The 26,722-nt window shown below is 39.1% G+C and overlaps 1 protein-coding gene across 3 annotated transcripts in view; it reads left to right on the top strand.

The window, feature by feature from the left end:
* ttc12 (tetratricopeptide repeat domain 12) overlaps nucleotides 1–21,322 on the top strand; it is a 48,734-nt gene extending 27,412 nt beyond the window's left edge. For all 3 annotated transcript variants that reach the window (XM_022675083.2, XM_049467205.1, XM_022675089.2), the window contains 10 exons: nucleotides 1,219–1,390; nucleotides 3,949–4,041; nucleotides 6,064–6,127; nucleotides 6,690–6,824; nucleotides 8,099–8,191; nucleotides 8,387–8,455; nucleotides 9,872–9,973; nucleotides 12,254–12,353; nucleotides 12,507–12,732; nucleotides 20,464–21,322. In XM_022675083.2, the coding sequence (XP_022530804.2) occupies nucleotides 1,219–1,390; nucleotides 3,949–4,041; nucleotides 6,064–6,127; nucleotides 6,690–6,824; nucleotides 8,099–8,191; nucleotides 8,387–8,455; nucleotides 9,872–9,973; nucleotides 12,254–12,353; nucleotides 12,507–12,732; nucleotides 20,464–20,533 (1,124 nt within the window). In that variant the 3' untranslated portion in view covers nucleotides 20,534–21,322. The remainder of the gene's footprint in view (nucleotides 1–1,218; nucleotides 1,391–3,948; nucleotides 4,042–6,063; nucleotides 6,128–6,689; nucleotides 6,825–8,098; nucleotides 8,192–8,386; nucleotides 8,456–9,871; nucleotides 9,974–12,253; nucleotides 12,354–12,506; nucleotides 12,733–20,463) is intronic.
* The last annotated feature ends 5,400 nt before the right edge of the window (nucleotides 21,323–26,722 follow it).

Raw genomic sequence — 26,722 nt, 5'->3', positions numbered from 1 at the left:
GTTAATAGATAATATTTAGGTGTTAATGCAGCACTATTAATTAGTTCCTGCTTAGTTCCTGCTTAGTTACCTATTAACTATGGAACAGTATTATAAAGTGTTACCCCTCTGGAATATAATCAAGAGAAAGATGGATGATCACAAACCATCAAACCACCAAACTGAACTGCTTGAATTTTTACACCAGGAGTGGCATAAAGTTATCCAAAAGCAGTGTGTCAGACTGGTGGAGGAGAACATGCCAAGATGCATGAAAATGTGTAGTAGATAAGATAGATAACTAGATTCAATACTCTGCAGGGAACAGACAAAACAGAGAGGTATTTATACTAGACAGACCAGGTGGAAACAATCAGTAACTGGGTAAGTAGGATCGCTGAAATGTCACATGATCAATAAAGTAAATAGGTAGGTAGGTAGGTAGGTAGGTAGGTAGGTAGGTAGGTAGGTAGGTAGATAGATAGATAGATAGATAGATAGATAGATAGATAGATAGATAGATAGATAGATAGATAGATAGATAGATAGATAGATAGATAGATAGATAGATAGATAGATAGATAAGTAAACAGGTAGGTAGATAGGTAGGTAGATAGGTAGGTAGATAGGTAGGTAGGTAAATAGATAGATAGATAGATAGATAGATAGATAGATAGATAGATAGATAGATAGATAGATAGATAGATAGATAGATAGATAGATAGATAGGTAGATAGATAGATAGATAGATAGATAGATAGATAGATAGATAGATAGATAGATAGATAGATAGATAAGTAAACAGGTAGGTAGATAGGTAGGTAGATAGGTAGGTAGGTAGGTAGGTAAATAGATAGATAGATAGATAGATAGATAGATAGATAGATAGATAGATAGATAGATAGATAGATAGATAGATAGATAGATAGATAAGTAAACAGGTAGGTAGATAGGTAGGTAGATAGGTAGGTAGGTAAATAGATAGATAGATAGATAGATAGATAGATAGATAGATAGATAGATAGATAGATAGATAGATAGATAGATAAGTAAACAGGTAGGTAGATAGGTAGGTAGGTAGGTAGGTAGGTAGGTAGATATTAAAAAGCTTAAAAATTGAATTCTGTTTTTATTCTAGGCGTGTGCTTCACTACATCCCTGTTCTGGATGTAGATGTTCTCAGAAAAAACTCAACATTTTTCTCAGGTAATCATTTCCCTGTGATGCTGTTACTTGCAGAGGAGAATCAGCAGCTATTACTGCAGTGCTCCAGCAGAAGAGAACAGATTGTCCAGTTGTTGGACTCGGCAGCATCAGCTGCTCTCCGGCAGGCATGCCTACATTTACTCTGCTTGTTCTGTGAGACTCAGTATGGGCGAGGCATAGTGACTGAAAACCTCGATCTGCACAGGTAAGAGATCTGCTCTGTTCTGAGAGAAGAAAGGAAATCTACTGCACATAACAACATTTCTGAATTGTATTTTTAACTTTTTTAAAGGGAACGCTGACTGTTGAGACATATATAAAACCCTGAATCAGTTGGGGCAGTATAGAAAACCCATTGGTTAATTTTTATTTTATAGTTTTATGTTTTGTCCAGTCATTTTATTTGTTAATATACATTGTAGTATCTTGAGCTGTGATATTTTGTAATTTATTTCCCATTTTCTTTCAATTTATCTGGCCAATTGTCCCACCCATTCAGCTGCTACTCAGCTCAATATCCCCATCAATGTGATGCAAATTAGGGATAACAATGAGATAAAAAGCAATAAGTAATGATGCATTTTTGAACAGGTGATGTCAGAACCACAAGTGCAAGAACCACATGTGCAAGGGATCACTTTGGCAAACTGTATTGTGGTCAGAAAAATGATAAATAAACATTTACCATGAGCTCCACACCAAAAAAGACAAAAAAGGACCATCCAGACTGTTATCAGCAAAAAGTCAGTGTCAGTCATGGTATGGGGTTGTGTCAGCACACTTCAGTGATGCAGAATTAATGCAGAAATGTGCGGTGAGATCTTAGAGCAACACATGCTGACTTCAAGATGTGCATGCATTTAAAAAAAAAGACAATGCAAAACCACATAAAAATAAAAATAAAATAAAAATAAATACATAAAAAATAGGGTACATATTGGACTGGCCTGCTTGCAGTTCTGGGGTGGGTTTCCCAAAAGCCTTGTAAAACTAAGAACTTTTTCAACTAGTATTATAATATATTACATTATATTTAAGCAATAATACACAAAGGGAGACTGCTATAATGTGCCATAGATCAGCACAGCAATGCCAATATTACATGTTATAGCACAGACCTTGAATGTATTATTATTGCGATTATACCACAGGTCCAATATTTCAAATTGACCTTTTTATTTCATAAACCATCTCTAAACAGTAAAGAAATGATTCAAATATGTTCCAAATTACATTAAATTAGTAAACATTGGCTGTTACTTTCCCTCAGTGGCTCTAGCACTAGATAGATAGATAGATAGATAGATACTTTATTGATCCCCGGGGGGAAATTATTATTACTATTACTACTGTTTTACCAGTGTTTTTGCAGTGGGCGGGACCAAGCTACTGTTTCATTGGTTTATAAACTTGTACATTTGCTGGTTTATGGTCTATTCTGATGGAAAATAGTTAGTCTCAGTTATTGTTATGTGCAACAAAACGTTTAAAAATAAAGAAAATACATGATGTCCATTGTAATGGATGCAGGGTCTGTAAGGGTTAATTGCTGTATTAAAGAATGGTAACATTTAAAAATGGTAAATTATTTACTGTTACAACCCTTCTTAGAATATATTGCAGGAATAAAATGCAGGAATGCAAGTATATTAATATATGAATTGAAAGTTAACTAGATAAAACATGATTAATATTGTCAGCAATGTAATTATAGTGAAAGTAAATACAGTATAATCTACATCAACCGGGAGAAAAACACTTTTCTGTAGGGTTTGACTGTTTTTTTGGAAATAGTAAACTAAACATTTGGTTTATATATCATATCTGTGTAGTATAGGCAGTGTTTGGGCACGTTACTTGGAAAAAGTAATTAGTTATAGTTATTAGTTACTTCTCCAAAAAAGTAACTGAGTTACTAACTGAGTTACTCCACTATAAAAGTAACTAGTTACCAGTAAACTATTGCGTTACTTTTCTGTTACTCGCCCCCGTAAACCTCAACCCCCCCACCCCCCACCTTCTCAGAGCGTGTTTCATAGGCCAGACGAATAGAGTGCACGACAGCAAAGACAAGAACCTGCATAGAGGTTTGTCCATGACAAATTTTTCGTTCAGGGACATAATGTGAACTCGACGTGCACAGTTTAACCTTTGACCTCAGTGAGTTTGAAATAGTGTGGGTATTTCCATCTGGAAAAGGCTGTTTTACACTGGAGTCCTCCTCACACACCATCTCTCACTATGCATGAGCTCTAAACACCCACCCACCTATTTTCTCTGATTGGCTGAAGACGTAATTTTACTATACCTTAGCCAATCATTGCTTAGGCGGTTATCTCATCCTCCCTTCCCTTGTGACTCACACACACAACGCACACACACACACACACACACTTGCGCCTTTGTCTGTATGCGCGAAGTTAAAAAATACGTTAATTGAGCGACTAAAGTAACGTGCAGTAACGGGATGTAATGGGGAAATGGTAACAGTGTTATAGTAACAGTTAGAGTAATTAGTTAGATTACTCCTTACTGAAAAAAGTAACTGCGTTAGTAACGCTGTTTATTTCAACGCTGTTATTCCCATCACATTGGGAGTATTGGACATGCTCACTATTTTAAAGTCTGAAAAGGTTCTTCATATTGTCATTTAAAAGAATGATAATTTTTTAAAAATCTTCTTTTTAGGAAATTGAATTTGCTCTTCAACTTGTTCACAGATCTGCTCACTGACTGACTTCACTTTCTCATTTCTGCTTACAGGATGGTGAAAAACATGATGGATTGCTTCTGCAGGAACATCATGTCAGGAACTACGGCTCTGGCTGTTCTGGAGAAGTTGGCTGGAGAGAATAAGTAATGCCCAGTCAATATATTTAGTCCCACTTCACTCCTGCCGCCCTCTGAGGCCACGAACGTGATGGATTCTAGCGAGAGCATGGAGAGGAACAGCTCCCTCAGAGAAAGCCTGTTCATGACCCACCCAGGACCCAATCACACGCCCATACATCACAGCCCAACATATTAAACTGAGACGTATTCAGATTCACTCGGCTCAATAGCCGAGGCCCTCGGAGAATGCAAAACGAACAGGTTTCAGACCAAACCATCCATCACAGTTCAGCGTCCCGTCAGTCGTCTCTTTCACGATCCATTCAGCCTGTAATCAAAGCTCAACGCTGGAGAGCGTAGTGGATCATTCTGTGGGTTTTAGCTGTCTTTCACATGATTAGTTGTTGCTGAGAATATTCCATATTTATTGGTGGATCTAGAGCTGCAGACAGGATCAAGGACTGATGATTTAGTACCCATCAGAAGTCCTGATGCTTAGATGATGCATGGGGTGCAGTAGTTTAGTTTGCAAGATTGCAAGTTTTTCCTGTCAGGGCAAAGGTCTTGTTAGTGTGGACAGTAAGCGAGCGAGTGACAGATCATCCCCAAAGACAAAAAATTGGTGAGAGAAATATCAATTTTTAACTAGATGACTAGCATAGCAGTTTCGAAGGTGTTGGAGGACTATGGCTGGGTCCACCTGTCATCCCTAGTATATATACCCCTCATTGCTGAGTATTGAATCTAGTTTTCCTAGCTCTTCTATGATGCGTTCTATTTTTCTCTATTTATCTCGTTACTGACCCTTTTTTGTAGGTCAGTTTCTTGTCTTTTGCCTTGCTCGTTCTATTTAGTACCTGTTGCAGACCGTTTTTGTATTTTTTTACTTGTCTTTTACCTTCCTCTTTGTTTTGTTGGATTTACTGTGTATGACTTTGCTTTTGCCTGAATACTCTCTGGTAAATTGTATTTTCTTTTGCTGCTATTCTCTAACTGACCTTGCCTGTCCCTCACAACTTTTATAAGCCAAGTCCCTATTGTAATACTCTATCATTTTTATCTGCGAGTCTGTCAATAGTCTGGCCTGCATGAGAATTGCAGTTTTTTATCCACTAAGGTTTGATGAATTGGAAAATGCCCCTAAAATTAGACAGAAAAATCCCAAAATCCCTAAAAATCACAGAACAGTTTTTTTTTACACTAGGACAAGATTAAAAATGTCAAATGTTGTGAATATCTAAATATGAAAAAGAGTTTCTCCAATAAGTAATAAGATATTAGCTATGATCTAAAGTGTTTCTGCTTACCTGTAGTGGATGGAAATATGACTCTATATTGATTTTGCTACAAATGGCACTATATCAAAATGGTACACCCCTAACTGAGATATTAAAAAATGATACAATAATTTGATCAGATTTAACAGAAGTCAATGATCTAGATTGTCATGATGCTAATAATGAACTCCAGATATCTCCATATATTCAGGATTAAAGTAAAATAAATGATACTGAACAGATATAATCTGTCTCTATTAGATATATAATGGGAAATAAGAACAGTGTGAAATTTTCTTTTGCTAAAAACAGTAAAAAAGTAGAACCTTGATGTGATAATTAGGGGTGGGTGATATGGCACCATATTTCAGGGTATAATATTGTTCACAATATTCAAAATATATTGTGTTATTAATGAGTACGATATGATATGGCACATCCCTAGTAGCCATTTCCACTTAACACACCGGTTACTTGCAATACATTGTGACTCACCTCACAAGTAAAATTTGTATCAGAGTAAATGCACAATTTTTTAAATCCAAAAACCATTTTTCTCTTGTGGTGGGAAAGCGCACAGGTCAGTAATTCAAGCTTTAAAAGCCCTGCTTGGATCAGAGCTCACAGTATGATAATATGCTAGAAGACTTCTGAGCCCGAGGCTCAATGTGCAGTAAAGTTTAAAGTTATTCTGAAACCTTAACAACATGAACATGATCAGTAACCCAAAGCTTAAATAAAAAAGGCATTTTTATCCTTTTATTTGCAGGTTTCGAGTTCAATTCAGAGAGAAGTTTGCCGATGTTTTCGCTGCACCCTTTGAGCATTTGCTGGTAAGACCTTTAAAATCCTTCACATAAGCTATACGTGATGATTGGGAGATCATCAGCTGCCAGAGCCCTGAGAGAGCACAAAAGGTCTTGCTCTCTCTGGGTGGGTACAGTAGATGGCGCTCCTTCTTTTTTCCCCCTCATCACTCCTAGGGTGATGTGGATCAGCACAAGGCTGCGTCTGTGAGCTGATATATCAGAACCGAGTCGCTGCGCTTTCCTAATTTGGTAATTTGGTAGCAAGTTTCACTTAAGTACAGTTTTATTGTAGAAATATCAGCTTCTAGGACACATTTAGTAAAAGTATAGTTTATCATAAAAAGCACAGTTTCATAAAATAATACTAAGCATATATTTTTTTTGTTAAGTACATATATTTAATTACACAACTTTTTCACAAGGGCTCTTGTGCTAGTCTTCTCCCTCATTGTGTTCAGGCTTTACTTGTAATTGGGTAATTGGGTAATTGGACTTGTAAATTGGGGAGAAAATGGGATAAAAATTGTCTTTTCTATTGTTTTTATGTATGTAATGTATGGTAAGCCTTTTATTTTTTTATATGTAGGGAAATATATCGGTATCCAGCCTAGATCTGCTCCCCTCCCTGATATCTGTGATTGGGGCGATGTGTCGGGATGAAGTGATCAGCAGAAAGCTGGGAAGCCGAGAAGAATTTTGGAGGAAGTCCTTCAGTGCCGTGGTAAATCTGATTTGATGCGATAACTTTCCTGACATAAAGGAGCATCCAGATAGTTTGTCCTTGAACATCACTGAATAATTTATAGTGTTTCACTGGATGGAATTTTGATGGCCAGTTTAAGCCGCTTTTCACATTACATGGTGTGAACTGTGGATCACATGACACCACGGTGTTCCCACTCTCCAGGTTACTAATTGGCTGCACCTGTCCTTCCTAGTATATATACCCCTCATTGCTGACTATTTCTGAATCTAGTTTTCCTAGTTCTTCTATGACACATTACATGCTGTGAACTGTGGAACCTTAAAAAAATACTTTTGACATCATCTCTACTTCACAGGTCACACATTCTCATTTTTTAGGAACGTCAAGATGAAATAATGTTTTTTGGTTACGTTTTTTGGTTAAAAACGATACCCAGCCCAATTAATAATACAAGCCGGGGTATTTGGAATGCTGTCAGTCTGCAGCTCAGGACTCTAAACTAAAACTGTTCTCTAAAGACTCCGCTTCCCAGCATGCACCCACACCGGACTACCCTGACTCCACTGATCACATGACGCTATGGCGTTCCCACTCTCCAAGTAATTAATTGTCTCCACCTGTCCTCCCTAGTATATATATCCCTCATTTCTGAATATTAAATGTAGTTTTCCTAGCTAAAAAAATACTTTTGACATCATCTCTACTTCACAGGTCACACATTCTCATTTTTTATGAACGTCAAGATGAAATAATGTATTTTTTTGGTTACAGGGTTTGAGTATCTGTATCAGAATTTTTTTAATTTGATACAAATATGTTTAGCTAGCAGCTAGCTTAAATTAACTTCTTGTTTCTCTGATAATAGCTGTCAATCTGCTGCTCAGGACTCTAAACTAGAACTGTTCCCTAAAGACTCCACTTCCCAGCATGCACCCATACACCGGACTACCCTGACTCCACTGATAGACTCCACATGACGCTACGGCGTTCCCGCTCTCCAAGTTACTAATTGGCTGCACCTGTCCTCCCTAGTATATATACCCCTCATTGCCGAGTATTGAATCTAGTTTTCCTAGCTCTTCTATGCTCTCGTTTGTCCTTGAACATCGCTGAATAATTTATAGCGTTTCACTGGATGGAATTTTGATGGCCAGTTTAAGCCGCTTTTCACATTACATGGTGTGAACTGTGGAACATAAAAAAATGCTTTTGACATCGTCTCTACTTCACAGGTCACACATTCTCATTTTTTAGAAACGTCAAGATGAAATAATGTTTTTTGGTTACAGGGACGTTGTGCTGACTGTGAATACAGACGCGTTCTCTATCCCCTCCTGGGCCTGATGATCAACGTATCCCATAATCCTGCTCCTGTCATCCGAGTGAGTGCGGGCGGGGGACGTGTCGGGCTGAGACTTTGTGTTAAAACATTGATTTGTTTAGAGAAAGAGATGATGCTGGACTGAAACTGACAGGACAGAATGTACTCTTAGTTTCCTGTTTTTCTCCTCTCTTTGCTGTAATGAAATATGATAAAAAAGCAGCAGATGCACTAAAATGAGCTGTTTCTGACACAGGAGCATGCTGTGGAGATCTGCAGCAGGTGTGTGGTGCTGCTGAGTGATGCTGATGGAGGCATCATCACGGTGAGTGATGTGATTGGTGTGGTTTTATACAGGTAAAGGTGATACAAAACACAGCCCTCATATTAACAGTCCTCCAGCTCCCCCATACAGGAAACAATTTATTATTTTAAAGGGTGATTCCAGGCTGCCTACTGTATTTTTCACATTATGAGGCACACCAGGATATAAGGCTCATTATAAGACACAAGTGCTATGTTGCAAATGCTAATTCTGCTCCAGTCTCTGATGATTTTTGAGAAAATTAAAGGATTTTAAGTGCGTCTCATAGTACGAAAAATACGGTTATTACGTGATCAGAGAGGATTTAATGTAAAATGTTTAGTTCTAGAGATAATGACCAATTAGAATCATTCAATGTGGTGATTATAGAAACCAGACATTTGAATGATTAAATGGCTTTTATATTTACCTCAAACCTAAACCAAATATTATTAAGATTTACTTTTTTTAGTTTAAGTTTTAGTCCAGTTTCACTCACAGCTCCACTCAAAGACCACTTCAGTTTTTGAATCAGTTTCTCTGATTTTGCTGTTTATAGGTTTATGTTTAAGTAAAATTAAAGTTGTTTTATTCTATAAACTACAGACAACATTTCTCCCAAATTCCAAATAAAAATATTCTCATTTAGAGCATTTATTTGCAGATAATTAATAAAGTTTTAAGAGTTCAGAAATCAATATTTAATCACAGTTTTATTTCATGCATCTTGGCATCATGTTCTCCTCCACCAGTCTTACACACTGCTTTTGGATAACTTTATGCTGCTTTACTCCTGGTGCAAAAATTCAAGCAGTTCAGTTTGGTGGTTTGATGGCTTGTGATCATCCATCTTCCTCTTGATTATATTCCAGAGGTTTTTCATCATTTTTAAGTGCTCTCTTATTTTTTTACCAGAGCTGCATATCTAGTGATTCCTTTTGCTCATGTGCTAATATTTGATATATTTATATATTTTTCACTTGGTTAGCATTATACAGTAACTGTAGGGAATTTTACTAAAGCATTTACATAATGATTACTGTACTGTAGAGGCCTCAGGCATAAACCACAGACACAATTTCCCATGACTATGTAAATGAAGCATTACACGCTGTCTTCCTGGTTTTGCTACGATGACGGATTATAAGTAGCGAGCTGTTTTTAGCGTGAGCTATTATGGTGAAAGAGTCGTGGCTCGGGTTACACGTCTGCTGAATAATGGAGAGGATGTTTGCTTACAGTAGCAGCTCCTCAGTGCTCTGATAACACCTGAACAGAGGAGATGACAGGAAGCTGTGAGGTACAGACGCTGTTCTCGTCCTCCTCGGCTGCTGGGATGCTTTGATTTGCTGTAACCGCCTTAAGGCTTCGCTGTGGCAGGAGCGGCGCTGCTACATGTGTTTAACTTTCCTCCTGCTTTCGTCTTTTTGGCTGCAGAGAGCTGCTGGGTTACTGAGTAAAATCCTTCCTAAATCAGCTGCTGCCGTTCAGGAAGTGGTGCAGCAGGGAGTGGTGAAGAGACTGCTGAAGATTCTGAAGGTAAAACCATTACAGGGGTGGACGATATGCCCTTAAACATTATCACAATATTTCATTTTTTTTTTTTTCAATAACGATATGAATTTTATCAGATTTGTAACAGAAGTCAATGATCCAGAATGATTAGTCATGATACTAATAATAATGCACTCCAAATATCTCCATATATCCAGGAATAAAGTAAAATAAATGATACTGGACAGATAAAATTAACCTTATTGTTTTATTCTATAAACTACAGACAACATTTTTCAAATAAAGTTTCAAATAAAAATATCGTCATTTACAGCATTTATTTGCAGAAAATGAGAAATTCTGTGCTTTCAGACCTCAAATAATGCAAAGGACGCAAGTTCATATTCATAAAGTTTTAAGAGTTCAGAAATCAATATTTGGTGGAATAACCCTGGTTTTTATTCACAGTTTTCATGCATCTTGGCATCATGTTCTCCTCCACCAGTCTTACACACTGCTTTTGGATAACTTTATGCTGTTTTACTCCTGGTGCAAAAATTCAAGCAGTTCAGTTTGGTGGTTTGATGGTTTGTGATCATCCATCTTCCTCTTGATTATATTCCAGAGGTTTTTAATTTGGTAAAATCAAAGAATCTCATCATTTTTAAGTGCTCTCTTATGTTTTTTTCCAGAGCTGTATTTTGCAACATGGGTAAAAGCAGTACTATAAGGGCGTTTTCACACCTGTAATGTGTTTCTATGGTCCGAATCAGTTGATGAGTTTGTTTATTTGGAGCATTTCTCTCTCTGTTTGGTTTGGTTTCACACAGGCATAAACCTAAATGCACCAAAATGCGCACCAATAAGCAGTATGTGTCCTATGATTGGTAAATATAAATAGGGAGTAAATATAAATATACGAAAAAAAAGTAAATAAAGCGAGAAGATTCTGTGTTCCAGATTCTGTGAATGCTGAAATGTTCTCTGTTTAGACATGCAGTGCAGATAGTAAACCTCATGGGGCTGTGAGCAGTGAAAGCAGCACAGACCGTGCGTGCATCAACACAGCATTTACTCATAGCTGTGGTAATTAATTAGCATTATCTGGTTAATATATCAGTTTGAACTGGGCCTTATCAGCAATTTAGCTCAAATAAATGGAGTATATTTAATAGCTGAGTCAGACCTAGACCGGATCACGTTCCCACTACAAGTGAACCGCTTCAGAGTTCGTTTGGCACTGGACTGAAACTCCCTCCTCTACAGCAGGGGTGTCCAAACTACGGCCCGCGTAGTTTCCTTTTTTGGAGAGGCCTGCGAGGTATTTTAGAAATAGAATGAAAGTTGGCCCGCTGTTAAGCAGGTTTTTATAATGTGAGATTCTAAGTTTGAACGCTAGGCGTCAGAAACGGACCAAAGAGTCTAAAAGCAGAGAGAGTGCGCATTTCTAGCGCAGAAAAACGGGCCAAAGAGTCTAAAAGCGGAGAGGGTGCACATTTCTAGCGCAGAAAAACAGGCCAAAGAGTCTAAAAGCGGAGAGGGTGCACATTTCTAGCGCAGAAAAAACGGGCCAAAGAGTCTAAAAGCAGAGAGAGTGCGCATTTCTAGCGCAGAAAAACGGGGCAAAGAGTCTAAAAGCGGAGAGGGTGCGCATTTCTAGCGCAGAAAAACGGGCCAAAGAGTCTAAAAGCTGAGAGAGTGCACATTTCTAGCGCAGAAAAACGGGCCAAAGAGTCTAAAAGCGGAGAGAGTGTGCAGTTTTAGCGCAGAAAAACGGGCCAAAGAGTCTAAAAGCGGAGAGAGTGCGCATTTCTAGCGCAGAAAAACGGGGCAAAGAGTCTAAAAGCGGAGAGAGTGCGCATTTCTAGCGCAGAAAAACGGGCCAAAGAGTCTAAAAGTTGCCGTAATTAAGGAGTTTAATATTAAGAGACATCATGAAATAAAACATCGATTTGAAAAATCTTAGTTTACACAACACTGCCAAAGATAGATAAAGAAAGTAAGTCAAGTAAAATGGTGTGTAAATGAAAGTAATCAGGAAAATGCATTATTTAAAGTGGTATATTTCATTATTTGTTTTATTACAGAGTCTGTGGCCCGTGACTTCAAATATATTTCTCCTTCTGGCCCCCAACAAAAAAAGTTTGGACACCCCTGCTCTAGGTGGTCTACTGTAGGTCCAGTTATTTATTAATAGATAGACAGACAGACAGATAGATAGATAGATGCTGGTGTGAAAATGGCCTAAGAGTTTGATCCATGAGAATGTATATTAATAGAGCATTTATCTATTATGTATAACTTGCTTATTTTTTGTTTTATCAGGGAGCGGGACAGATAAGCTCGAGATACTCCATTACAGCCCTGGCAGCGTGCACCGCCTCCAGCCTGCAGGCCTCTGAAGAGCTGGTTAAGTTTGACAAGAGTGCGTACTGAAGGCCAGGGAAAGGGGGATTGGAGGGCAGAACAGAATACTGTGCAGCGTATTAAGTTTCATTGAGTATAGAGTGACTTTGTGTGTGTGTGTGTGTGTGTGTGTGTGTGCTTAACCTTGTGCGGCACTCGCTTGTTTATTCAGGGCTGGTGACTGTGAGGATGCTCCTGGGCAGCAGTGATGAGGTGGTGGTGGGGAATGCGGCGCTGTGTCTGGGACACTGTTCGGCTGTGCCGGGAGCCGCCGCCGGTCTCCTCGGCTCAGACTGCGTGCTGCTGCTGCTGCGCCGCGCCGCCGGCGACGCAGAGAGAGCAGCCGTGCAGCAGAACGCAGCTATCACTCTGGGGAAGATCTGCAGAGCCGAGCCCAGGTACACCAGCGTCTCACCGCTCCCTTATAATAATCATAACATCCTGTCTGAGACGTGTCGAGTTATACCCATCACGATGCTGCAGCACTTTCTTTATACTTCATTACACACCATCAGTGAAAAGAGAACAAATGAGAACAACTCTAATATGCAAAAACAAAAGTTACAATTTAATGACAATTTAATGTTCTTATACTTAAACTCATTGGCCCATTTATTAATAAGTACATCTATAACAGAGGTCACTAATAGGTGGACGTAGTCCAATGTGGACCCAAACTGATAAACTACTGAGACGGATTTAATCCTTTATTTAAAGAGTTTATGTAAAGTGTTTATTTAAAGTGTTTATTTAAAGTGGCAGAACTTCTCGTCTTTATGGGATACGTGCTCTGCGGCGCAGTAAACTCACAGACCAATCACGTGTGCTGTAAGATCACCAAACGCTCTCCTCGGCCAATCAGATCTGTGCAGATGCAGGAGCACGGAGCACATACAGGCGAAGTACATAGTGAGAAGCAGCAATAATATAAAATAATATAAAACTGCTGTTTTTAAGCAAAGCTGATTTTCTGATGACAGGCAGATGATAGACAGGCCTAAATCTAATATAAATAAAACCAAATAGAATAAATATAGCATTTTGATTCACATTAATAGACTCAATAAGTTAAATTATTGAGGGTGTTACCATTTATTGTATGATAAGTCAACAATTTAATTATTGTGTATTATTGTGTAAACATTGTTGAAATATACTGAATATTTTTTGTCATTTGTTTTGTCTTTCAATTGTTAAAGAAATAAAACACTGACTGCAATACTAGGCTTCTTCAGTAAACAGGATAATACAGCACCGAATCACAACACAGGTTGTTCTCTTTCTGGACCGAACAGAACTCCCCTGCTGTAGCACTTCCTTTCTACTTCATTACACACCATCAGTGAAAAGCAAATGAGAACAACTCTAATATGCAGAAGCAAAAGTTTTAATTTAACAATTAAACAATTTAATGTTCTTATTCTTAAACTCATTGGCCCATTTTGTATCAGGTATATCTAGTATATCTGGATGTAGAGGTGCATACGAATGTGAGTGGTGCACGCTGTTGCATAAAGAAAACATGGTACAATGGCCTATAGGTAACTTAAATTTCACGCTATGAGATGCATTTAAAATCATTTAATTTTTCCAAAAATTATCAGAGCTCCTTATAATCCGGTGCTCCTTATGTATGAATTCTGTCAGTCAGGTATTAAGGAGCAGTAAAACCACTCCACTGTAGTACAGAGTTATACAGGAGTTTCAGTTTAGTTCTCCAGCACAGAGACTGGAGCAGCATTAGCATTAGCTGCTAACCACGCTAAGTGCTAGCTCTTTCACCATTCAGAGGTGAGTATACTGGACTGTAGTCCTCATTTTTACCATGTTAAAATAAGCTATGTGGGACAAATCGCTAGCTAATACCTCCCTGGATTACTGGAACCCTTAGGAATTCTCAATCTTACGCTATCAGGTGGCATTAGCTGCTAATCGTGGCTAGCCTTAGTGGAAATCTGTAAATCTAAGCTTACTGTAAATAAACGGAAGTGCTTTACTCACCCAAATAAACAGTTTTTAGAAGACAAATCTGTGTAGATTAAAATCCAGCACTCATTTTACTTTAAAAGAAAACATTGCGACACACCTGTTCCTTACTAGTGTCGCATAATGCGTCTTATAATCCGGTGCTCCTTATGTATGAATTCTGTCAGTCAGGTATTAAGGAGCAGTAAATCCACTCTGAACACTGAAGTACAGAGTTATACAGGAGTTTCAGCACTTGTTTGATTTTAAAAGAAAATGACTTACAGTTTTGTTTACTTAACCAGTGGCGAGTCCTGCTGAATTAGAAGGAAAACATGGTAAGGTGCACACCCCTGTTCCTTACTAGTGTCGCACAATGCGTCTTGTAATGCGTAACGGACCTTAAAGTGCGGAAAATACGGTAATAGCATTATGAAATGCATGTAAGCACACTTAGTGATGTTTCCTTAAATGTGGTTTTGGTTTGACTAGATAAGGTTTTTCTTCAGCAAGTGAAGAATTATGTAATTTCCTACTTTAATTTGACCCACTTTTAGGTCTTTCAGGTTTTTTCTTTGCTGCTCAGCTCACTTTTTTAGCTGATTCCTTCTTTGCTTTGGACTAAATATTAAGAGTTCCCATGGACATCAGCCAAATACAAATTCAGCACTAGGAACACTCCAGACTTTTTATCTAATATGCATTAAAATAATGTAGAAACCGCACACACCTGGCCATCAAACTGCTTATCAGTCAAGTGCCCAATTATTATGAAAATAGATGGTCTATGTACAGTAAAAAAGGCTGTAATTCCTTAGTGATTTATCTAATCTTGCTAAATCCCTTGAATTAAAGCCTACATTTTAATCAGGCATGAATCCATTATAGTTGTTTTCAGAGGCAAAATTAGGAAAGAGCTTAAAAGTTGAAGGAATCTCTTATAAAAAATCTTCTGCAGCTGCACAACCTGTGAATTCTGATGCTCTGTGTTACAGGAAAGCAAACTGTATTGGTATAATAAGAAATAGTCATAAGGATTGTGATGTTGCTATATTTGCTATATATTTAAGTTAAGATAAGCTAAGTAAACAAAACTCTTTTAAAGTCAAACAAGTGCTGAATGTTAATCTACACCGATTTCTCTCCTAAAAACTTTTTTTTATTTGGGTAAGTAAAGTGCTTCCGTTTATTTACAGTAAGCTTAGATTCCCAAATTTCCCCAGCACTAAGGCTGGAGCATCGTTGGTCTCTCTCTCGCCCTCGCGCTCTCATCGTTGGTCTCTCTCTCGCCCTCGCGCTCTCATCGTTGGTCTCTCTCTCGCCCTCATGCTCTTATCGTTGGTCTCTCTCTCTCTCGCCCTCGCGCTCTCATCGTTGGTCTCTCTCTCTCTCTCGCCCTCGCGCTCTCATCGTTGGTCTCTCTCTCGCCCTCATGCTCTTATCGTTGGTCTCTCTCTCTCTCGCCCTTGCACTCTCATCGTTGGTCTCTCTCTCTCTCGCCCTCGCGCTCTCATCGTTGGTCTCTTTCTCGCCCTCGCACTCTCATCGTTGGTCTCTCTTTCTCTCTCGCCCTCGCGCTCTCATCGTTGGTCTCTTTCTCGCCCTCGCACTCTCATCGTTGGTCTCTCTCTCGCCCTCGCGCTCTCATCGTTGGTCTCTCTCTCTCTCTCTCTCTCTCTCTCTCGCCATCACGCTCTCATCATTGGTCTCTCTATCTCTCTCTTGCCCTCACGCTCCGTGCTCTCGTCGTCGCTCTCTCTCTCTCTCTCTCTCTCTCTCTCTGTCTCTCTCTCTCGCCCTTGCACTCTCATCGTTGGTGTCTCTCTTTCTCTCGCCCTCGCGCTCTCATCGTTGGTCTCTCTCACGCCCTCGCACTCTCATCGTTGGTCTCTCTCTCTCTCTCGCCCTCGCGCTCTCATCGTTGGTCTCTTTCTCGCCCTCGCACTCTCATCGTTGGTCTCTCTCTCTCTCTCACCCTCGCGCTCTCATCGTTGGTCTCTTTCTCGCCCTCGCACTCTCATTGTTGGTCTCTCTCTCGCCATCGCGCTCTCATCGTCGGTCTCTCTCTCGCCCTCAAGCTCTCATCGTTGGTCTCTCTCTCGCCCTCACGCTCTCATCGTTGGTCTCTCTCTCTCTCTCGCCCTCACGCTCTCATCGTTGGTCTCTCTCTCGCCCTCATGCTCTTATCGTTGGTCTCTCTCTCTCTCTCGCCCTCTCGCTCTCATCGTGGTTCTCTCTCTCGCCCTCGCGCTCTCATCGTTGGTCTCTCTCTCGCCCTCATGCTCTTATCGTTGGTCTCTCTCTCTCTCGCCCTCGCGCTCTCATCGTTGTTCTCTCTCTCGCCCTCGCGCTCTCATCGTTGGTCTCTCTCTCTCTCGCCCTCGCGCTCTCATCGTTGGTCTCTCTCTCGCCCTCATGCTCTTATCGTTGGTCTCTCTCTCTCTCGCCCTCGCGCTCTCATCGTTGTTCTCTCTCTCGCCCTCGCGCTCTCATCGTTGGTCTCTCTCTCTCTCTAACCCTCGCGCTCTCATCATTGGTCTCTCTCTCTCTCTCTCGCCCTCGCGCTCTCATCGTTGGTCTCTCTCTCGCCCTCATGCTCTTATCGTTGGTCTCTCTCTCGCCCTCGTGCTCTCATCGTTGTTCTCTCTCTCGCCCTCGCGCTCTCATCGTTGTTCTCTCTCTCTCTCTCTCGCCCTTGCGCTCTCATCATTGGTCTCTCTCTCTCTCCCTCGCGTTCTCATCGTTGGTCTCTCTCTCGCCCTCGCACTCTCATTGTTGGTCTCTCTCTCTCGCGCTCTCATCGTTGGTCTCTCTCTCTCTTGCCCTCGTGCTCTCATTGTTGGTCTCTCTCTCTCGCCCTCGCACTCTCATCGTTGGTCTCTCTCTCTAGCCCTTGCGCTCTCATCGTTGGTCTCTCTCTCTCTCTCTCTCGCCCTCGCACTCTCATTGTTGGTCTCTCTCTCGCGCGCTCTCATCGTTGGTCTCTCTCTCTCTCTTGCCCTCGCGCTCTCATCGTTGGTCTCTCTCTCTCTCTCTCTCTCTCTCTCGCCCTCGCACTCTCATTGTTGGTCTCTCTCTCGCGCACTCTCATCGTTGGTCTCTCTCTCTCTCTTGCCCTCGCGCTCTCATCGTTGGTCTCTCTCTCTCTCTCTCTCTCTCTCTCTCTCTCTCGCCCTCGCACTCTCATCGTTGGTCTCTCTCTCTCTCTTTCTCTCTCTCTCTCACCCACGCACTCCGTGCTCTCTAGCCAACGTTCATTTACAGGGATGTCTGCCGTTCATGACACATACTGTGAATTAATTCACCTTCAAGTTCTTTATTAAAAAAATGTGTTGCGTTCAGTTCAACGTTCACCAAAAAATGAGCGTGTTCAATGAATGCGTACTTTTCAACTCGATCACGCACAACACTGCAGATCAGGACCCATATTTCATTACCCGAACTCTCTTCTCTTCTTTCACAGCCATGCCCTTTTTAATGACTGTCATGCAGTTTTGCATTGTCTTGTTGAAGTAATGTGTGCATTTCTCAGAAAATCAGTTGTATTGAAGACTGCAAATTTTCTTCAGCGATCTTTCTGCATTATTTTTTTTTTGCATTTAATTAAAGCTGAAAATACACTTCAGTCTTCAGACATTGTTTTACTAAGTGAAAATAAGCAGCTAATTTAAAGTAATATATTGTTATTGCTTATGTTATACATTTTATGACAGTTTGAAACTCTGTGAAATTACAGACTAAGAAAAAAACGACAGCAACAAAATGCCTTTAAGCTGTAATTAAAGCCTTTTCTGCCTTCTTTTTTTGTCTTTTTTTGCATTTTCCATACTGCCCCAGCTTTTAAGGATTGGGGTTTAGGTACAGGGTTCATACAAGTTTCATTCTTTATAAATAAAACAGCAGGTAGGTTTTGGTGAACTGATAAAAGATACTACCAGCTAAAGTTTTTTGGGGATGGTTTTTGGTTTAGTTACAAGTTTTGAGAGTTTTAAGAGTTTTTAGAGTTTAAAAAGTGTTGCATTGTTATCAAACTGTTATCAAAGTAAGTATTAGTGCACATATATATATATATATATATATTTTAAAAATCACTGTTTGTACGTATTTTATGTTAATTAACTATATTGAAATATATATATTTGTTACCTGTTTTTGTATTGGGAAGTAAGCTGTGCTCGTCTCACACAGGTCATTTTGTGCCCTTTTTTTTCCAGAGTTCTCCAACATAAATAATGTAATGATAATTTCGTTCTCAGACAGAGTGATGTAATTCAGGAGAAATTCTTGGTAGACCAAGTTTCAGCTGTGAAGAACTTGTCGACTCTCTGAGGAAAGGCTGTCTAGAGTCTGACACAATTTGGCTGCATAAGAGAGCAGACTATTTACCGCAGAGTTCAGTAACCGAGACTGGACTGGATACGGGGAGATCTGGCTTTAGTCAGGGTCGTACATCAGAAGAATGGCCGTAAAAGAAGAAAAATAGATGTACATTTGACCTTATTTATGTCCACAGCAAACTACTAAAGAGATTGCTTCTTTAAAGCAAGAAAAAAATGCTCCATTCCACCGAATTGGTGCCATTTGCTTAAAAAAAATATATATATATATATTTTTTTTCAACTGAAATCAACTTCAAATCTAATAACACATATATTTAACTACTCAAAACATGTACTGATCAATCTCAGACAGCTTTACTTTATTTTTACAAGGTTTCTTGACATTTAAAAAGCATGTTTAAAAGCAAGTCCACTAATAGAAAGTCTTTATTTTAAAGAAATGTTTTACTGCATGTTTAAATAATTGGTATTCATGACAAAATACTACCACTCACTCCTGTTACTTTTTTATGTTTTGAGTAACAGGACTAAAAAAGTAACATAAATACATTTTTAGCATTTAACATTAACAAAAACATGAAAAATAGCCAAATAGTGGCTATGCTAAGAGCATAAAGACACTCTTAGAGAATACTCTAGTGATTTTCCCAAAATTTGTATTTAAAAAAAATAAACCAATAAGATGTAAGAATTTATTTAATTTAGGTAACAGGACTGAGTGTTGAGATTGAGCTCCTCAGTCATCGTTACACTAAGATCAAATATACAGAAAAAAAACTAATGAGGAATTTAATTTTTTGGTCATGCCATGATCTTCAGAATAGGCAGCTGATGTCACTTCCTGTTATAGACGTGACTTCCTGTTGTAGACTGTTCCAGATGTTTCAGATAATCCGGGTAACGTGTTATAGTAACAGGACTGAGTGAAACCCAGACAAACAACTAAAATGTGTATTTTTTTACCTAAATATTATGGATTTATTATGAAAAATATATATTTTTAAAGCATAGATGGGATTTGGAATTACTAAGAACTTCTAAGTAGTTTTTTATTAATGTTTTAGTTACATATCTTACTTTTGCAATCAGATCAATCTACAAGACACTATGTTAAAAAAAATATATATATATATATATATATTTTTTTTTTTAACATATAATAGGAATAATAATAATAATAATAATAATAACAATAATAACAATATAAAAAAATATATATATAGTAATAAAAAATAAGAAGTGGGGGATAGTGGAGAAAAGGGGGAAGAGAAAAAACATTAATACATAGAAAAAGGAGAATTAATAATAATAATAATAATAATAATAATAATAACTGAACAATTTGTAAACCACAAGAGAAAAAGGAGAGGGGAAGAGAAAAAAAAAACAAATTATAGCAAACAAGATACAAATATTAGGAAACAACAACAAATAGATCTGAATATTTACAGAAAAAGAATGGAGAAATAGAAAAGGAAGATATATACATATATATATATATTTTTCTTGTTTGATGTTATGTGGTAATAGATAGAGAGAGAAAAGAGACAGAGAGAGAGAAAGATAGTAAAGGTAGGTATCTGCCCTAAGGGTGTGTGTGTGTGTGTGTGTGTGTGTGTGTGTGTGTGTGTACAGGAACATTCGGGTACAGGTGTTAGATTTATGGTTATTGTTAAAACGGTTGTATTAGTGGTGTATGAGTGATGTGTGTAGAGAACTTTAAAATGTATTTTAAAGTTATTCTGTGTGCACATTTATACATGTAATAACCTTGAATGAGTAGTTAAATGACTGTTTTTTTGTGTGTTTTGTTCTTATTTTCAGGCACATGTTAAAACTCAGAGAGCTTCACTGTCTGGAGATCCTTCACTCCTGTATGAAAGTGATCACGTGAGCCCCTCGCACGTTCACGCAGGTGCTGCCCTGAGATTCACAACCAGACTGATCTTCAGAGATAAGCCTCAGCTACTCAAGGCCGGTCTTTATTACGCCGCCGGTTCCTGTGTTGGTTTTAATTAGGAGGGCTGGATGCGGGTGCAGTAGATTACACGCTGCCCAAGGACAAATCATGTTTCAATTTCCTTTCATCCTGAATTACTGACTTGTTGCACGTCTGTATGGTTTGATTGCATTTTCCTCTGTTTGTTGTGAAATGGGGGGATAATGGAGATTGTTTTCAGATTTAATGATGAATAAAAGTGTTTATTATAATGAAACAGAAAAGCCTGGTAGTTTTTGCACACCGGTGAACAATTATAAGCTTGTATTTGATGAAGTACGGACATTACATAGGCCTATCTAATCTAGCAGATATAACACACTTTAATACAGTTTATTACTGTTCTTTACTTAAACCAGGGGTGTCCAAACTTTTTTTGTTGGGGCCAGAAGGAGAAATATATTTGAAGTCACGGGCCACAGACTCTGTAATAAAACAAATAATGAAATATACCACTTTAAATAATACATTTTTCCTGATTATTTCATTTACACACCATTTTACTTGACTTACTATCTTTATCTTTGGCAGTGTTGTGTAAACTAAGATTTTTCAAATTGATGTTTCATTTCATGATGTCTCTTAATATTAAACTCCTTAATTACGGCAACTTTTAGACTCTTTGGCCCGTTTTTTTTTCGCTAGAAATGCGCACCCTCTCCACTTTTAGACTCTTTGGCCGTTTTTTTTCTGCGCTAGAAATGCGCACCCTCTCCCCTTTTAGACTCTTTGGCCCGTTTTTCCGCGCTAGAAATGCGCACTCTCTCCGCTTTTAGACTCTTTGGCCGTTTTTTTTCTGCGCTAGAAATGCGCACCCTCTCCCCTTTTAGACTCTTTGGCCCGTTTTTCTGCTCTAGAAATGCGCACTCTCTCCGCTTTTAGACTCTTTGGCCGTTTTTTTTCTGCACTAGAAATGCGCACTCTCTCCGCTTTTAGAATCTTTTGCCCTGTTTTGTCTGAGCTAGAAATGTGCACTCTCTCCACTTTTAGACTCTTTGGCCCTTTTTTCTGCACTAGAAATGCGCACTCTCTCCGCTTTTGTAACGCGGGGAACAGACGGGAGGCGGATTTATATGCGGGTAAGACCAATACTTTAATAAATAACAAATAAACAAATAAACAAACAGGGGAATAACAATTATATCTATGTACATAAACAAACAACAGGGAGAAACGTAAAACAGATAATAACAAACAGGGCTAGGGATATATATACAAAGGATAAATACGTAAATATATACAAAATAAACAAAGAAACAAACAGGAAATAAACGTGACTAGAAATAACGTGAATGACAATAAACAAGAGCGAGTAAATATGAAACGTGGAGAAAGCAATAACGTGATGTGACAGACAACGGGGGAAGGTGCAAAGACCGACGGATAAACATGGACTAAAGTGAGCTATAAATAGTAACATGAAACACTGAACACCTGGGGAAGGGGCGGAGCTACAAATTACACACATGTGACGGAAAAGTACTGGAGAAACACACTAGCAAACGAGGAAAACACAGGAAAACATAGCGAGGGCGTAACAGCTTTTAGACTCTTTGGCCGTTTTTTTTCTGCGCTAGAAATGCGCACTCTCTCCACTTTTAGACTCTTTGGCCCTGTTTTTTCTGCGCTAGAAATGCGCACTCTCTCCGCTTTTAGACTCTTTGGCCCTGTTTTTTCTGCGCTAGAAATGCGCACTCTCTCCACTTTTAGACTCTTTGGCCCTGTTTTTTCTGCGCTAGAAATGCGCACTCTCTCCGCTTTTAGACTCTTTGGCCCTGTTTTTTCTGCGCTAGAAATGCGCACTCTCTCCGCTTTTAGACTCTTTGGCCCTGTTTTTTCTGCGCTAGAAATGCGCACTCTCTCCACTTTTAGACTCTTTGGCCCTGTTTTTTCTGCGCTAGAAATGCGCACTCTCTCCGCTTTTAGACTCTTTGGCCCGTTTTTCTGCGCTAGAAATGCGCACTCTCTCCGCTTTTAGACTCTTTGGCCCGTTTTTCTGCGCTAGAAATGAACACTCTCTCCGCTTTTAGACTCTTTGGCCGTTTCTGACACCAAGCGTTCAAACTTTGAATCTCACATTATAAAAACCTGATTAACAGCGGGCCAACTTTCATTCCATTTCGAAAATACCTTGCGGGCCGCTCCAAAAAAGGAAACGGGCCGCAAATGACCCGCGGGCCGTAGTTTGGACACCCCTGACTTAAAGCAACAGTATGCAAGTTTTAGGGATTTGCGTATTTAGAGACACCTTTGGTGAGAATGTGTAATTGCAGAGAACATGTAAAATGCTTTTTATACATTATCTGAATTTAACTAATAAAAAGCAAATGATCTTCAGGGGTGTCCAAACTTTTTTTGTTAATGGGTCGGAAGGAGACATATATGTGCAGTCAGGGGCCACAGACTCTGTAATAAAACAAATAATGAAATATTTACTACTTATAACAATACATTTTCTTGCTTACTATCATTTACACACCATTTTACTTGAGTTACTATCTTTATCTATCTTTGACTATGTTGAGTTTCATTATGTCTCTTAATATAATTATACTCCTTCATTATGGCAACTGATTCCTAAAAAATTAAACACAAATATAAAATTATATTTTTTCCAATGTGCTGGAAATGTTCTTCATTCGCCGTCTATTTTCCATTTCTTTAAAATTATCAGAGAGTTCTTTGCCATGAGGTGCCATGTTAGAACTTTCACTGATCACTATGAGAAAATGTGAGAGCTTTACTACAAAACTGAACACACCTGCTCCCTATGCACACCTGAGACCTATTAACACTAACAAGTCACATGACATTTTAGAGGGAAAATGACAAGCAGTGCTTAATTTGGACATTTAGGGGTGTGGTCTCTTGGGGGTGTACTCACTTTTGTTGCTGGTGGTTTAGTCATTAATGGCTGTATATTAAGGTATTTTGAGGGAAGATTAAATTTACACTGTTATATAAACTAGGCTGCACACAGACTACTTTTCATTGTGTCAAAAGTGTCATTATATATGTATATATATATATATATATATATATATATATATATATATATTTTTTTTTTTTTTTTTTTTTTTTGAGGAAAAAATTTGAGGAAACCTTAAATTATTTAAGTTACACTCAAACTCAAATCAAAGACTTAAAACAAGCTCTTTTTTTTAAAAGCAGCTATAAATGCAAGAAGGCAACCCATAATTTTTGAGTTAGTTTGACTTTGTAAGTATAAGTGATGCCAAGTTTCTGTAATATTTATGTTATCTTAAATTGTTCACAGTTCACATAAATGGGTTGGACAGTGAACCTGAAACACCTGGATTTAGAGCACAATAATTGATTGTGGTGACGGACAGTTCTGGTGGAAACAGGAGAGTTGAGGTGCACATTGAATTCTGCGTGATTTGATCAGCCGTGGTTTTATGTTTTTTGGATACAATCCGGGTCAGCACCCGAACATCTCTTTCAGACAGCTTCCTCTTACAGCATCCACAGTTAATCCTGTTGGATGTGGTTGGTTCTTCTTGGTGGTTAATGCTGACATTACCCTGGATACCGTGTCTCTTGATGCATTACAAAGACTTGCTGTCTTGGTCACAGATGCTCCAGCAAGACGTGCACCAACAATTTGTCCCCTTTAGAACTCTGGTATGTCACCCATAATGTTGTGTGCATTGCAATATTTAGAGCAGAACTGTGCTCTTACTCTGCTAATTGAACCTTCACACTCTGCTCTTACTGGTGCAATGTACAATTAATGAAGATTGAACACCAGGCTGCTCCAATTTAGCCATGAAACCTAAAATCCCACACTAAAATGATGACAGGAGTTTCAGTTTTATTAGCTACTACCAGTGGTGGACCGTGCTTACTGGCCATGGGCCTTCACTAGACATAGCCAAATGAAAAAGCGACCGTAATATTAAAGACATCTCCATTCCACTGTTGTCATAATCGCGTGTAATATGTGCAACGTATTACTATACTGTATATATCTGCTTTATCATTATAACCACCAAATGCCACGTCAGTTAGAAGTCCAAACATCACAATTCGTTCACAAATGTCAGCAAATAATTAGTTGAACAATTATTCATTACAAACATACCTAGCAGCCATCAATAAAAAAAAGCACTCACCACAATGGATCACTTAAATACAAAATGCATCCTCCTTTCTTTCTGAACAAACTGCTCAATGACGCGATCATACAGCTGCTCCTTGCCTTTTAATTCCAAAACAAGCTCCTTTTCGATAGCAATTGAAGCAAGTGCAGATAGTCTGGACTGTCCTGATGTGTTCCTTGCGTAGGTCTTAATACGTTTGAGTGCAGAAAACGTTCTTTCCACAGAAGCAGTAGAAACCGGAATAGTTAGAATTAAACTGGTCAGTAAATATAGCTGGTGCATACTGTCCTTAAGTCCATTGCGTTGAAGGAAGATATGAAGGTCAGTTGGAGATTTGCCTTGAAAATCGTTCATGGAGTACATCACAGAGAGCTCGGTTTTCAGCCGCGGCAGGTCAAAATGAGAAAGCGTGCGAAAGCAGTGTCAGGGAAAGCAGTCTTAAAATTACTGAACTGCTGTGGGTCCAGGATTGAAAGAAATGAAAGTTTTTCATGGTCCTTAAAACGGTCCTGCACTTGATTTAGTATACTATCTAAAATATGTCCATGCAGCGCCTTGTAGTGTGCACGAGCATCCGTGTGGGTTCTCCGTGCAGTTGGCTCTCCGGTCTCTGCCACCGTCGTATCATATATTTGATCAAAATGTTCTCTCTGCTGCTCAATAAAAGTGCAAAACTCCTCCACCTTAGCCAAGCAAAAGTGCATGTCAAAACTCTTACTTTGTAAAATATCAAAAAGTACATCTGCGTGGCCAAAGATATCTTTGAAGGTCACAAGAAAAAAGTTGAAGACAAAGTTTTCCAGGTGTGATAAGTATCCATCAGCACTGTGTATAGCATCATGATCAAAGTCCTCATGATGCTCAACGATGTAATTAAAAACATCCTTAAGAGCATCTTTCTTCTCAAAGACAGTGCACACGGGTCTTGAAGCCAGATTCCATCTGGTAGGTGCCACTCTTGGCAGTCTTTTTTGCCAAATTTCGCCAAGCAATTGGGTACGTTTAGGTGATTTGGAAAAGAAGGTGTGAGAAAAAAATTTTGCATTCACGTATTTTTGCAACACCCTGAGACATGACCAAATTAAGCATGTGAGCATAGCAATGTATGAAAAGCGCCTGTGGAATCTTTTCTTTTACCTTAGCTTGAACCCCATTCAGCCCTGATGCCATAACGGCCGCGCCGTCGTAACACTGCGCCACGACTTTACCCATGCATTCAAAGTCTTCTAAACACTTCATAACAAGCTCTGCAATGTCATGAGCCCGTTTACTTTTTGTCACGTCTTCAAATTTGACGAATCTCTCCTTTATTCCGTCCTCTGTGACGTAGCGCAGAACCAGGGATAACTGCGTTGTGTTGCTGATATCAGTTGTTTCGTCCACCATTACAGCAGTAAACGCTGCGTCCTTTATTTCATCTTTAATGCTTTTTCCAATTACTTCAGCAACCGCGTTAATCAAGTCATTCTGAATTGTACCTGAGGTGCCAGTAAACACCGTAGATGTGGATAAGTGATAATGTAAATCCTTGTCATATTCTGCCAAGAACGAAAGTAACTCCAAGTAGTTACCACGGTTTGCGGACTCTCTGCCTTCGTTGCGACCTCTAAATGGCAGTTCTTGCTTCCCTAGGAAGATCACGCAGTCGATTAAACGCTTTAAAATCTCCCTGTTTTTTCTCACCCATTCGTTGTGCATCTCCGTTTCTCTACGCCACTGTTCGTTGAGCTGCAGATCAATTATTGCGTCTCCAAACGTTTTTGACAAAACTACTGCCCTTAGATGAGCTGCAGAGTTTTGATGTTTCTGTGCAGCTTTGGTTAAGCAGCTTAAATGATCGAATCCTGTGTTACTCCATACACTGCTGTCACTGCTAGAAAAGAGCAAACAGTCCCAACAGTACAACTTTTTGCGTTGTACCGAACCAGTTAGCCACGGGTAGCGCTCCCAGTTGCTAGCT

The sequence above is a fragment of the Astyanax mexicanus genome, chromosome 18 (assembly GCF_023375975.1).
Source record: "Astyanax mexicanus isolate ESR-SI-001 chromosome 18, AstMex3_surface, whole genome shotgun sequence".
Lineage (NCBI taxonomy): Eukaryota > Metazoa > Chordata > Actinopteri > Characiformes > Acestrorhamphidae > Astyanax > Astyanax mexicanus.
The sequence above is the reverse complement of the archived record's forward strand: the minus strand, read 5'-3'. Positions and strand labels throughout refer to the sequence as shown.